A 15,226-nucleotide genomic window follows, 5' to 3' on the forward strand; every position below is an offset into this window, starting at 1 on the left:
AGAGATGTGATCTGGTGGCCCGATTGTCGGGGAAAGTAAAAACTCACGTCGGGACAGTAAATTAAGCAACTCACTGTCCCGATCGGGCCAGTGGAAATAAATTGGAGATCGCGACATATATTCCTCACAAGTAATGTTAAGGGACCGTTAATATTAACTTTTTAACTCTGACTCTGAATGTTTGCTCCCTCAATCAAAGAAATCAAAGATATTTTCAAAGAAGGAAAAGAGCAGGACAGTCTGGACCAGAGGAGCTGAAGCAGTAAAACAGAGTAGATCCCGCAACAATGTCAAACACTGTAATTTTACGATGTAAAGTTACAGGTGACACTGACAGCTCAGAGAGATGTAGCAGGGCAGAGGGGCAGAAAAGCAGATTTCTCTGTAAAAGGGGCCTCATTTCTATTCTTAGGTAGGCCACAGAAACCTACCTTAAACCGGCAATAAGCCATTTCAGACCCTGTAACCAATCCTGAAACTAACGTGTGCTACGTGGAGATTTCCGTGAGACGTGATGATATAAACAAACAGCCACACAGCAGCAGCTGTGTTGTTGTTTTCACCTCTTTCCTAAAGCTTGTTGTCAAAGTCGGTCCGAGTAATGGTGAATCGATGAAGGGAGCGAGTAAACGTTTTCAACTAGTAAACCTGCTACCTGCCTCTTCACTTGTGATTGTGGGACATGTAACATGTGTTCAGCGGGAGAAAAATCTGACTGGTAACCGGCGACATTTTTCCATAGGTACGTTTATTTTAGCCATTGCCTTTATGCACGGTTTGTCCTTAAGGGCTTCCGTCACCCAGTAGCTTTGCTGTGTGTTTAAATGTGTTGCGGTCTGTCGCCCTCTAGTGGTCAGAAAAGATCCCTTAGTGTAGCTTTAAGGTAGGCTACAATTGTAGAAACACAGGTCAAAAGCAAAACAAACAAAAAGTTTTGTTAACTTTGACACTGATATCGAGTAGTGTAGACTTATAACACATTCCATTACGTTTCAATGTAGACTTACAAATTAACTTCCGACTGTATAAGAATCACTAGGCTTGGGCTGGAGTGAGAATTTCAAAATCGGTCCAGTATCCATTTGCCAAAACCGGTAATATCGACTGTTAACCACAGGAGGGCGTACTACAATATGTTAATGCAATATGTGCAGAGCACGTTAAACGCATGCAACATAGTCATTACATCATGGCGCTCGGTCATATGGTCTCAGACGCCAGACATAAGCCCCTTCCACACAAATGAAAAAAGCCATGAAGCCAGCTTACTGTTGGCTGTGAGTTTTGAGTGAAAGGGTGTAGCGATTAGTCACTCCTGACCATATCACGTCAGCACAGACCAGAGTTCATTCATGTTTTCACAAGCCACACGTTCAATGGTTGATCATCCAATCACCATGGCCTTGTTACCCATGTTGCTTGAACCCAGCCGCTTCCGAGTCTATATCCTGGTGATCTGGGAGAAGCCATGGTGGTCTGTCTACGAAGGAGTTTGTGTGCGGCACCTCCAGATTTATTGAACCTAAAACCCTGGTGTGTTGGAAGCTGGTGAGTAAAAAAAAAAAAAAGACTGTTGTTCTTAATGGCCATGTTGGGAAGTCACAAGGGCAAGTTACATTTATGGAGGATCCTGTGTATTCAGCTGAGGAGGACAAGTTACAAGCACTTGCTGAGGCACAGATAATGCACACGGAGGAAGTCAAAAGTACAATAGCAGTTTCATTAAAGGAGGTCACCAAACATTATGAACAACAATTCCAACAGTTGAAGCAAACACTGGAAAACCAGAGACAGCGCCTTCAATCAACCATGAAGGCCGGTATGGTGGACAGAGTTCTAGTGTCGCCTGTGACTTCTCCTGTCACAATGGACGTCAGGGGACGGACCATGGGTAAATGTCCTGTTAAGTTACAGTTTCCACCATTTGGAAGGTTAGAGGATGACCCAGATCTACTACAATATCTTGAGAAATGCAATGATTTTATGGCTTAAATCCCTTAACTTAGAGTTAATGGCCTTGTTACCCATGTAACATGGGTTTCCTTTTGCCTGAACTGAGAGGAATTTTTGAATTGATTTTTTTCTTTTGAATGAACTAAACTGAATTCAACTGATTGTTGGTTGATCAATTAAGTTTATGCACATCTCACTCCTTCAGTATATTAAGCTGTACGCACATTAAATATTGGTGCTCAAATTGTAATGATTTGTCTGGGTATTGAATTGCTGAGATTGTAGATTATATTTCATACACCTTTTGTAGGGTTTGACTAAACTGGGACCTATGTTGACCCTGTATAATATTTAGAATATTTTGTCAGACTTGACTTGACGCCGCCCAGGCTTCTGACATGCGCAGTAGGTGGTCTCCGGTGGCCAACTAAAATCTTTCTCTTTAATCCAATTTCTCTGACTCTCATTACATGTCCAACCTGATAAATTTACATTTATCTCATAAATTATACATATGTATGATTACAAACATGTTATATTTAAATAAAACCAACATGATTGTTTTATGCCTAACCAATTAATGCCCATAAGCAGCGATACTGAGATCAGAATTGAACTAATCTCATTCACTTGAACCCTTTCCTCACTCTAGCTCTATGTGCTCTAAAGTTGCACACATCCATATTCAGTGGCTGCCAAGAAACCAGCTAGCCTATCTAAGACAGGTTGTGGGATGACAGAGATTTAGTTATTTTCCATCTACACCAATGATTGCTGTACTAAAGAAACACACTATGCTATTAAAAACATAAATAAACATATTTTTATTACTCTGGTTGTGCTGTAGTAGAGAGATGATTTTGGAATAATCCATTAATGCTCTGTTGGGAAGATAATCAAACATTGTCTGGTTTAAATCAGGATATACTGCATTGGGAAGGAGAGTCAACACAGCTGATGGAGTTTCATCATGCAGTGTTGGTGTTTATGGAATCATATGGCATCATAATGGGTTAATTCAGTACTGCATTGGTAAGGAGAGCCAATACAACTGATGGAGTTCCATCAGCAGTGTTGGTGTTTATGGAATCATATGGCATCATAATGGGTTAATTCAGTACTGCATTGGTAAGGAGAGCCAATACAACTGATGGAGTTCCATCAGCAGTGTCGGTGTTTATGGAATCATCACATCATAATTGGTCCCCAGAATATATACACACACAGGTCAAAAAACACACACAGTATCTCTGGACTCTGGAATGGTAAGTTCAAATTTGTTTCTTTAGTTAGCTACAGTATTTCTTTTGAGAAGCAGTAGTATTAGTAGAGTAGTAGTAGCAGTAGTAGCAGTAGCAGTAGTGGTAGTATTCGAGTGAATATATTAGATGTGTAACTGGGTAATTCAGTTGTAAATCTTTTATAAGCCTCATAGTGAATGATGGTAATTATTGTTAGATTTTTGAGAGTCTTGTAATGTGTGAGGTATAACCACGCCATACTGCGTTTGGCCAAACAATATTCAAATGATATACATACTAACAGAGTGGTATTTGTAGCTAACTGCACCCATACTACTAACGGCCCAGGAAATTCTTGTTCAGGATGCACAGTTCTACCAAGAGTATTGATTATAACACAGTTCAGTTCAGTTTGGTTAACCAAAATGAAAGAATTTGCTCTACTATGCTTATTTCAAAGGATAGAAATATACTATGAATGGTTAATAATTAGTCCGATAATCAAATGATGTTGAAATGTTAATGTATTTACTGTGTGTTTGTAACTGCAGATACAGTATATCGGCTAATATTCAAGGTGACTTGTGAGATCCTCATCGACCACAAAAAAACACATCTCAGGAGACAAGGGAGACGAGTGAGATGTATCTGTCTCCAGCTGGGATCCCCCCTGCCGGAGCAGGTACCTCCTCCCTCCCCATCCCGCCTGCTGGAATGATTCCAGCAGGCAGAGCCCCGCCTCCAGTAACCTGCATTGACCAAGTCAATGTGTTCCAGCTGGTTAACGCTTCCACCACTTTGCCAGTGGCCGACAGCGCTCGACTCCAGCCACTCCCTGCTCTACCCGCTCCTGTTGAGAACCATCAGTAAGTACAAGTTCAAGTTTGTTTATGTCTATAGCCCTTCATCACGTGCATGTCTCAAAGGACTTTACAGAGAATGAGCCTAACTAGATCTAACTGATCACCAATCAACCATAGAACAGAATGATATAGGACAAACATCAGGAATAGCACAAGACACACAAAAGCAGATTTGAGCAAGAAATAACAGCCTACCTATTCTACATAACCTAACCTACCAAGCACCACCAGCCTTAGACCCTTAATGCATACAAGGCAGTATAGTGTTGTGTAGCTGTCTACTAAGATATAATAGATATATAATAGCTAGCTTTGGTTTCGGACGTTTTTTGACAGTAAATTCTGCTGTCGACTTTAAGTAAGCAAAGTATTCACAGGTGACAAATTTCGCTGTTGCTCTGGTTTGAAGTGTGGCTAATGACTAATACTGTGACTTTATCTCTTGCCAGGCTGACAGAGAGAGACAGGGTGAGAGAGCAGAGGTTTCAGATCCTGCAGGAGAAGCTGAAATTCCAGGCACAGCACAGCAACAACCAGATCGCGGAGCTCAAGAACACCGTCGAGGAGCAGAGCGAAGCCATCGAGGAGCTCCAGGCTGAGAACGCTGATCTGCGACGGTTCAAAGAGAGAGCCGTGGCCAGTAGGAAGAGGGCCAAGCAGATCACGCGTGATCAGACAACAGCCCTCGAGGAGCAGAGCGAAGTCCTCGAGGAGCTCCGCACTGAGAACGCTGCTCTGAGAAGATGGCAGAAGGAGGCCAGTGAGTTAGCGAAGGAGTTGAGAGCGCAAAAGCGAGCCTCCGACGTGCTCAAGGAGTTGAACGAAATGCTGGTCGCATGGTTTGAACAGTTAGTGGGTGGAAACACAAACCACAAGGCCACGGCGGAACTGAGGCTGGAGGTAAGTTTTTATTCAAGCGACAGAAATCAATGTGTGCATGAGCTATTGTTGTTTGTTAGGTTTTTTTTGTTGCTGCAGAAAGTACTGCCCTACAAAGGCAACCAGCACTAACAACATCCTGTGTGGTCTTCATCACACGTGTGTCCCCTCGGCCGACAGTAAATGACATCATCAAAACAACAAACTAGCGGTGGACAGTTCCGCCTGTACATTTGATTCCATTCACTGTAACAGCCCAGATCGACCTAGTTTAAATAAACTTCCCTGTAGGTCTGTATCTGTACTCCCACCTGTTATTGCTGTTATGATTTCTGATAGGTCAGTTAATGTAAACAGAGGTATTTCTAAAGCTAATTTGGATAACCTCATCCCCATCATTCTCAACCATACTACCTCACACCCCAGGCCTACCTCACATGCTCTTACTTTTGCTTTATTGAATGTCCGTTCCCTGACCAATAAGTCATTTATGGTCAGCAAACTTATTGAGGATAATGACCTTGATGCTCTTTTTATTACTGAAACATGGCTAGATACAAATAATTTCTTCACACTGCGTGAGGCATCACCCCCCAATTATAACTTTCTGCACTCTGCAAGGCAGGGTAAACGAGGAGGGGGAGTAGCAGCCATTTTCTCTGATTCTTTAAACTGTCTTCAGGTCTCACTTGGAGAGTACCAGGGCTTTGAATATCTTGCTGTCAACCTACAGTGAGACATGTCAGTCCCGCTTCTGATAATGTACCGACCACCTGAATACAACTCTGAATTCATGAGTGATTTTGCAGATCTGCTATCAAATATCTGTATTGACTACACCAAAGTAATTATTTCTGGTGATTTCAACATTCACATCGATAATTCCACAGCGTCCACCACAGTCTATTTTAATGAGTTATTGCAGTCGTTTGACTTGACCCAACATGTTAAGGAGCCAACTCATCAGCACGGACACATACTTGACCTTGTCATTTCTATGGGTACTGATATCAGAGTAAGCGCTGTCAACCATGTTGCACTGTCAGACCATTACTGTGTTTTCTTCAGTGTACCCTTAGCTGCTGATCGAGCTATCACCAGTAGACATGTCAAGAAACGCTATTTCTGTGAAACATCACTGCAGTCTTTTCTAACTTACTTTCTTAGTGCAAAGTCCTCCTCGCTGCCTTTATCTGAGAGCAGTAGTTGTGATGACCTGGCCGATCGCTTTAATTCTCTTCTGTTAGACAGTATCAATAATGCTGCACTACTAAGATCTAAAAAAATCCTTCTGTTGGTTTACAAAGCACTTGCTGGTCTGAGTCCACAGTACATCTGAGACAGTTTATAACCCCAGCAGATCTCTCCGGTCACAAGGTGGAGATCTCCTCCATGTGCCTAGAGCACTTTCAAAGTCTGGTGAGATGGCATTCAGTATTTATGCACCTAAAGAATGGAACAGTTTGCCTACTGATCTTAGACCAAACCAAACCAAAGACCTTCCTTTTCACTCGAGTATTTTCTTAAATGAACACACTGTATTTGTACATTATGTTTGTTTGTATGTGTGTCTGTAGGCTATATGTGTTTTTATGTGTATGTATGGATGGATGTTTCTGTTTATTTGCACATTTCTACTGTTTTATTCTGTTTTTATGTAAAGCACTTTGAACTGCTTTTCGTTTGTCAGTAGAGGAAGTAGTGACGGGTGTTGAAAGGCTTCGAAACCTTTGCGACACTGCTGTGTTGAAACAGTGCTTTGTATCAAAGTGGCCAAGTCACACGATTTCAGCGACTGATGTTTTGTTGTCGTACTGTTTTGAAACGTGTTGAAGTTTTGATGGTTCAACACTCGGGGGTCGACCCCAAAGTGAACCTGTGTCAAATGTATGGCAACTTCTGATCTCAAATCAGCTGTCATAACTCATAGCTTATACTAGCCCCGTTTGGACTGTCCCGGGTCATTCCTTCAAAACCTGTTTTAAAATTCTGTACTGCACTTTGACTTCATGTGGCCAAATTTTGCCAGTCTGACAAGCTTTTTGACGTCCTTGAACGCTTTTCTGTAAAACATATTGTTTGAAAGTGTTTGCAGTAAAGGCTGGCTGCCACTCTTCTTCTACGCCTCTTCCCTGTGCGGCGAGCCCCCAACGGGGCTAACGTTTTTCAGCTCACAGGGAAGTAGAAGAATGGCAGCCATTTTTAAGACATCCATATGAGAACAACTAGGAAAAGCCACATAAAGGTGAGATTTTATACTTTATTGCAAGTACTTTTAAACAATATGTTTTACTTGTGTAACAGAAAAGCGTTCAAGGACGTCAGAACGTTGTCAGATTGGCAAAATTCGGTGTGGAAACCTTGCCCTCATGAAGTCAAAGTGCAGCACAGAATGTTTTCAGAACGGTTTTGAATGGAACGACTCAGGACTGGCACCCACACAGCGTACTGCCAGTCCCAACGGGGCCGAGCTGATACTAAGTGACTGTTTCAACGAGTTTGCGCTGGTCCGCAGTCACTTGAACAAATGATTTTCCTCAGTAACATCTCAGGATATTGTAGACTAGACTAGACTCTTAAATGAAATGCAAGCAACTTCCTCATGGTTGATTCATTGTAGATGTTTTTTTGGGTCTTCCCTTTACACGCATGTGACCAGCAGAAGTCACCAGTGAGCGGTGTTTGGAGCGTTTCCACACAGTGAATCTTTTTCCCAAGCAATTGGTTCAAAGCTTCAGAAAGCCTTGTTTGTCCCATCACTAGTCTACAGTGGCCTACGGTGCTTAAGACGCCACACCTTAGACGTATGTATAGTCTGTTTCACACTAAATTAACTCTTCTCCATTTCAAATTCAACCGAAGAATTATGAAGAGAGGATAAAAGAGGTGGCAACTGATGGAGGAGAAGAAAGACCGGAACCAGCAGAAGACTCAGAGAATCAGGCAGGAGAAGACGGCGTGGCTGAAAGTCGGAAGGACAGGATTCAGCGTCAGGAGGAGAGAGGAAGAGAGGAGAGGATGAGGCAGGAGAAAGAAAGAGAGGAAAAAGAGGAGAGGAAGAGGGAGGAGAGAGAAAGAGAGGAGAAAGAAAGACAGGAGAGAGAAAGAGAGGAGAGGATGAGGGAGGAGAAAGAAAGAGAGGAAAGAGAAAGGGAGGCAAGGGAGGAGAGAGAACGAGAGGAGAGAGAAAAAGAGGAGAAGAAGAGGGAGAAGAGAGAAAGGAAGGCAAGGGAGGAGAGAGAACGAGAGAGAGAAAAGGAGGAGAGGAAGAAGAGAGAAAGAGAGGAAAAAGAAAGGGAGGCAAGGGAGGAGAGAGAACGAGAGGAGAGAGAAAAAGAGGAGAGGAAGAGGAAGAAGAGAGAAAGAAAGGAGAGAGAAAGGGAGGCAAGGGAGGAGAGAGAACAAGAGAGAGAAAAGGAGGAGAGGAAGAAGAGAGAAAGAGAGGAAAAAGAAAGGGAGGCAAGGGAGGAGAGAGAACGAGAGGAGAGAGAAAAAGAGGAGAGGAAGACGAAGAAGAGAGAAAGAAAGGAGAGAGAAAGGGAGGCAAGGGAGGAGGGAGAACGAGAGAGAGAAAAAGAGGAGAGGAAGATGGAGAAGAGAGAAAGGGAGGCAAGGGAGGAGAGAGAACGAGAGGAGAGACAAAAAGAGGAGAGGAAGAGGAAGAAGAAAGAAAGAGAGGAGAGAGAAAGGGAGGCCAGGGTGGAGAGAGAACGAGAGGAAAGGAAGAGGGAGAAGAGAGAACGAGAGGAGAGAGAAAGGGAGGCCAGGGAGGAGAGAGAACGAGAGGAGAGGAAGAGAGAGAAGAGAGAAAGAGAGGAAAGTGAAGAAAGACTGGAGTCAACACAAGACTCCAGTCAGACAGAAGAAGACAGCATGGCTGAAATTTGGAAAGACAGGATTCAGCATGAGGAGAGAGAAAGAGAGGCAATGGAGGAGAGAGAACGAGAGGAGAGGAAGAGAGAGAAGAGAGAACGAGAGGAGAGAGAAAGAGAGGCAATGGAGGAGAGAGAACGAGAGGAGAGGAAGAGGGAGAAGAGAGAACGAGAGGAGAGAGAAAGAGAGGCAATGGAGGAGAGAGAACGAGAGGAGAGGAAGAGGGAGAAGAGAGAACGAGAGGAGAGAGAAAGAGAGGCCAGGGTGGAGAGAGAACGAGAGGAGAGGAAGAGAGAGAAGAGAGAAAGAGAGGAAAGTGAAGAAAGACTGGAGTCAACACAAGACTCCAGTCAGACAGAAGAAGACAGCATGGCTGAAATTTGGAAAGACAGGATTCAGCATGAGGAGAGAGAAAGAGAGGCAATGGAGGAGAGAGAACGAGAGGAGAGGAAGAGGGAGGAGAGAGAAAGAAAGGAGAGAGAAAGAGAGGAAAGTGAAGAAAGACTTGAGTCAACACAAGACTCCAGTCAGACAGAAGAAGACAGCATGGCTGAAATTTGGAAAGACAGGATTCAGCATGAGGAGAGAGAAAGGGAGGCAATGGAGGAGAGAGAACGAGAGGAGAGGAAGAGGGAGGAGAGAGAAAGGGAGGCCAGGGAGGAGAGAGAACGAGAGGAGAGGAAGAGGGAGAAGAGAGAAAGAGACAAGATTGAAAGAGAGGAGAGAGAACGAGAGGAGAGAGAAAAAGAGAGGGAGGAGGAGCAGAGAGAACAAGAGGAGAGACGCAACACAGGACTGGTGGAAAGCTGCAAGAGAGAGGAGGAGGAGGAGGAGGAGAAGAAGATCAGCAGCAGCCAGTCAGAGCCGGAGGGCAGGGGAGATGTTCAGGAGGCCGGTCAACAGAAGGAGACTGAGGAAGAGGAGAAGGCCCTGAACCCCGAGCCCGAGAGGAAGGTGTTGATGCTGCAACAGCAGAAGAGAATCAAAGGCAGGTTAGAGAGGCAGAGGAAGATGGGGCTGGAGCCTCCACCTCATATTAAGAAGGTGGTGGAGGAGAGGATGAAGGAGCAGCAGCGGAAGGAAGAAGAGGAGAGGCTGGAGCGCGAGAGGAAGCTGAAGGAGGAGGAGACGCAGAGAGACCTGGAGCAGAGGCGACAGAAGCAGGAGCGGAGAAACAGAATGTTCGCCGAGGAAGAGGCGCGGGGGAGAAAGGCCCTGCTGGAGGCGAGGGAGGCGGAGAGGAAGGAGACGGAGGCGAGAGAAAGAGAGGAGGAGAGGAAGAGGAAGGAGATGGAGAGACGGGAGAGGGAAAAAGAGGAGAGGGAGAGGCAGGAGAGAGAGAGACAGGAGAGGGAAAAAGAGGAGAGGGAGAGGCAGGAGAGAGAGAGACAGGAGAGGGAAAAAGAGGAGAGAGAGAGACAGGAGAAGCAGGAGAGAGAGAGACAGGAGAGAGAGAGGGAAGAGGAGGAGCGGGAACACTCTTTGCAAAAGCTTGAAAAGAAAGGTTTCCTGAAGAAAATCAAGAGGTGGAACTTCAGAAGGAAGAAAAAGTCTATTGCAGACGATATTGCAACGGCTTTGAAAATCGAGTCCTCCCAGTGTCTATGTGAAGGTAAGGAAGTCAGTTTACTTACTTTTATAATATATTTCATAGAAGTACACTATGTTAGAACTGTCTGCTGTAGACACATGCTTTCTTTTTTAAACCTGTATTTAAAGCCTCATAGGTATGTTTTATTAGTTACAAAAAGGGTAGTGGAGGTGTGCCCATCCAACCTACATGGGGCCAGATGCTGGATAAAATAGTCATGAAAAAGGCTTCAACAAAGGTTTAACCGCACACTGGATTAGAGCTCCATTCTTGATGCTTTATTTAACGCAGCAACGCAACGTTTCAACACTAAGGTCTTCCCAAGGTCCAAATGAAGCATTATGAATGGAGCTGAATGTGCTGCTGAAACAGACAACATGTGTTCTATAACTAGCCCACAACATACATAACTTTCACTTGGGGACAAACATGTGACTTAACTCTTGTTCTGCTTTTGTCTTTTTTTTAGACCCACATTGCAAAGATCACAAGAAGAGAATCAGCGAGGCGCAGGATAAGAGGATGGAACTGCTGTTAAAAGAAGAGAAAAGGAGTAAGAAGGAGAGTGAGTGGAGAGCAAAACAGAGGAAGAAGGCGCTGATGAAATATGAGGAGAAAAAGGAGATGAATGCTGCATACGAGGAGGCAGTGTACAAGTACCAGCTACAGCGCCATAATAACATGGCAATGTGCCATTTTGGAAGATAGCTAGACAGTAGATTGTAGCGTCCTGGGCAGAGCAGTGACATTTGACATGGACAGAAGATTACATGCTACTCAACATGTTAAGCAACAGTATAGTACAGATCTATGGTATCTGACATACAGTTGATGTATTATTAATATGACTGAGATGAGGAGCGTCTGTGTCCTGTGAACAGAGACTCATGCTCTTCCCCAAGTTGGACAAACATGTTCATGATGCTTAGGCTATTCAAAAGCCTGAGATGAGGAGCGTGGGTGTCCTGTGAACAGAGACTCATGCTCTTCCCCAAGTTGGACAAACATGTTCATGATGCTTAGGCTATTCAAAAGCCTGAGATGAGGAGCGTGGGTGTCCTGTAAACAGAGACTCATGCTCTTCCCCAAGTTGGACAAACATGTTCATGATGCTTAGGCTATTCAAAAGCCTGAGATGAGGAGCGTCGGTGTCCTGTGAACAGACTCATGCTCTTCCCCAAGTTGGATAAATGTAAGCATTTGTTCTTCTGTCCCTGCACAGATCTACAGTTCTGGCCATTCTTGCCACCATAGTATACATACTAGTAGTACACAGTACCTAGTATACATACTATGCAGTGGAAACAGACTATATACTAATTTAACATCACACTTAGTATATTAAGTATGCGGTTTCAAACACATGGCAGCGCCATCCCTCAGGTATTTGCAACCCTCGACCATTCTGCTCTGCCACAGTACTCCATCCATTCCTGAGATGTCAGTCACCTGACAATATCATCTGAAACCTGTGGATGACAAACCATCTTCCCTGCTATGTCTTCAACACCAATCAATGGCCACATCAGGACTGGATTTCCTCAGCCAAATATCCAGTATAATCCAATATGTGTTGCTTTTGATTCATTAATAAAGGCATTAATTAATTCATTAATATTTCCATATTTCTGTCCATTTGCACTACTCTGTAGGCCGACAGTTTGCACAATTCTTATCTGTGTTCTTGCACATGAATATGCTACTTCATCTGTAAATATGATCTGGTAATGAGAACAGCTAATAGTGTACATTTGCACATCTGGAAACATTTCTGTATACAGGCTACGTCCATCTGTAAATGTGATCAGGTGAATATCTAACAATGTACATCATGACATATCTTAGTTAACCTGTGTTTAATGAATATTTAATTTTTCCACACCTACCTCCTTAATTTACCTTGGCTTTCAATGAATATTCTTGGTTCAGGATCAAATACACATTTTCATGAAATTATGTTCATTTCTTTGAAAACGTAAGATCAGGAACAAAGAAACAGAAATCACCACTTTATACACATTTTAGCTATATCAGAAAAATCATTTTTGCCCAGTGGTTGGTGAGGTAACAATCTGGTTTGGCTACACATTGGTGACTTTACTGTAAATTAACAGATTATGTTACTAAGATAAACAAAAATAGAAAACAATATTAGTGTCATGAAACTGCGATATAAATACCATCAAGTATGATATAAACAACTGCAGAACACTGAATTATATTACGGGCAGGAATGCCACATCAGCTCCATATAGATTCCTAAATTTTCTGCTTATTACTAGTGTGAGGATGATCCAGTAGCTTTGTGTAATCAAGTGTTTGAGAACTGTGTGCCCTTTTCACAGACGTTTCCATCAAAATGAATGAATGGAAAACCGGGTTCAAGGGTTTTGGAGCTCAATCAGACTGAAAGTGTCAGGAAGCGACCAAACATGAATCAGGAACAGCAGAGTTCAGTCAGTGCAGAAGGATAGTTATCGGTTTACTGGGCCTTTATCCAGGACACTGACTCATGCTGAAGGTATTGAATTACAACAATCAGTATGTTTTGTACAGTGAGACACCAGTTACAGAGTGTGACAGGGGTGAGAGGGACTACAAGTATATCTACTGATGTTCTTCCAATAGGATAACTTATGTCGTGACAGGTGTTGCTTCCTTCCTATACCTGACTGTATGTGTACAACTTGTGCATCTGTGAGGCATTTAGAATCGCTGCCACAGTATAATTCAACGCTGACTAAGGTCTGTGACTGGGAGAAAACCTATACATTTTGGCAGGAGCTATAGATAGCAATAGTAACAGCAAGAGTTGCAGTCAAGAAAAAGCGACAGTCACACCCCTCACTCAAAACGCAACACGTCTTGTAGCTGCATTGCATTCTGGTCTATTGAGGCTACTGTCGGTGGAGAAATTGGTCTCTCTGCCTCTTCTATGATGGATTTCCTGTATGATGAAGATTGGTGCAAAATGGTGAGTCTAGCAAGAAGCCTTTGCTGCTTGATTCAGAGGGAGTGACCCCAAAACCTGATGTTTACCGATGATGTTTTAGATTGTTAAAAATGTTCTCCTATCAAACTCCCTTGTAACTGTGCTGGAAGTATCTCAATGTGACGTCACGTCATCTGTGTTTGGCCACCTATCCATGGTAATAAGAAAAATACACCTCCAAGCATAAAATGTGTTTTTAGAGTGTATTTTTCCTTTAAAGCTGCAATGTACAACTTTTTCACATCAAATAGCATATACAGTATTATACAATATCAATCTGGGTCTGTCTGTGACCCAGTGTTTAAATCCCTGTTTGCCTGAAATTGGCTTTTCAATGATGTTGGGAACGTTTTGTGGTGTAAACCATCAGCCTTTCACTCTTTCCACCATCTGCCAGAAACAGGAGAACAGCGCCCTCTTCCTGTTTTGTGCTGTACAGCAATCTCCCTTTGTGCCATAAAGCAATGCAGCAGATTTCCCGCCACATCCAACCCAGTTGCACACAATGTGAAATGCAGCGTAGAGGCTGCCAGTCTTCTTGGCAACACGTGAGCTTAGAATTATAAGGTTCTATCTGCCTTCAGGATAGTTCTGAGATATTGAGCTTCAAAGTTTTCAGCATCTATTGAGTTAAATGGAGATGGATCCTTTTGTTTCAGAAATTACAGACTCAAAAATCCAAAAATAACACCACACATATGTCAACAGGCACTCATAGAATAGGTTCATGTGACTAACTCAATTTTGACAAAAAGGTCAGATAGAACCTTATAATACCAAGGTTGGTCTCATTTTACTCATGTTTCAAATTTAATGTGGTAATGATTTATTGAGGTTAAAATGCTACATCTAGCACCTTTGAGTGAAGCACACTGAATTTGCCTTGTCTATGAAATGTGCTATATAAATAAAGTTTGCCTTGCCTTGCCTTTAATGACGATACTTGTTAAGTAAAAAGCCAGGAATTCTGTGCTTTACAGTGAATTCAGAACAGCTTAGAGGCATTGTTGGCAAGGTTTGGTAATGCGGAAGTAAATACAATGAGCAGATCGACACGATTTTCATTAAATAATGGGTCAGTTTTTTGTTTTTTTTTCACTCATTCCACTACATTGATGCAATGGGAGTCAGAACAGAGCAGCCCATCAACCAAGCAGCTCAAAGTGTGAACACATGGTTAGGTATTTACATAGCAGAAGCTCTTATCCAGAGTAACTTATGATAAGTGCACACAGTGGAAGACTGACCCAATTAGAACTATTAATTTTACTACCCTGAAACCACTCAAAGATCTCTAGGAGTTTTCTGGCCCACATGAAGATCCACCAGCTAGTCCTGACCATGTCGCTGCACCGGCCAGAACCTACTGGCCTATTGTTTGTGTACGGCCGCGCCAACTGGCCGGACGTTTACCTCCATTACCTCGCTTTGTTTACCTCCATGACCGGCCCAGAATAACCTGTCACTCAGCAGCCGCTATTCACCCATTTCCTCCAAAAGCGTGACTCCGCAGGACCGGGGGGGCGGGCCCTCGATTAAGACAGGATAGAATGAGGAAAACAAGATGTGATAGAAAGGAGGGTTTCACAAAGGACGGGAAACGCAGAGACACGTCAAAGAGAACAGGAGGGAGAGATAGAGGGAGGTGGGTGGAGAGGGGGAGAGGAAGACATAAAGTGAGATGGGAAAAGGGTGAAGAGAGAGATGACCCACAGACAAAGGGAGAGAAAGGGCAGAGAGAGAGAACGACAGTGAGAGACAGAGAGTGAGCAAGAAGGAAGTTGGAAGGAGAGACAGATAAAGAAAGAAAGAAAGAAAGCTCAAGTAAAGCAAA

General features: G+C 43.3%; 1 protein-coding gene across 1 annotated transcript; it reads left to right on the plus strand.

Moving 5' to 3' along the window:
• Positions 1-3,836: 3,836 nt before the first annotated feature.
• On the plus strand, positions 3,837-14,850 carry LOC139661058 (trichohyalin-like). Its single transcript, XM_071539382.1, has 7 exons — positions 3,837-4,060; positions 4,507-4,957; positions 7,799-8,772; positions 8,833-10,063; positions 10,325-10,421; positions 10,870-11,056; positions 14,691-14,850. Exons 1-7 carry the CDS (start codon positions 3,837-3,839, stop codon positions 14,848-14,850), a joined length of 3,324 nt encoding a protein of 1,107 aa, XP_071395483.1.
• Positions 14,851-15,226: the final 376 nt, after the last annotated feature.

Source organism: Centroberyx affinis, unplaced genomic scaffold, assembly GCF_046629955.1.
Source record: "Centroberyx affinis isolate AG114_WGS23_722 - 3 ecotype Tasmania unplaced genomic scaffold, CSIRO-AGI_Caff_v1 ptg003447l_1, whole genome shotgun sequence".
NCBI lineage: Eukaryota > Metazoa > Chordata > Actinopteri > Beryciformes > Berycidae > Centroberyx > Centroberyx affinis.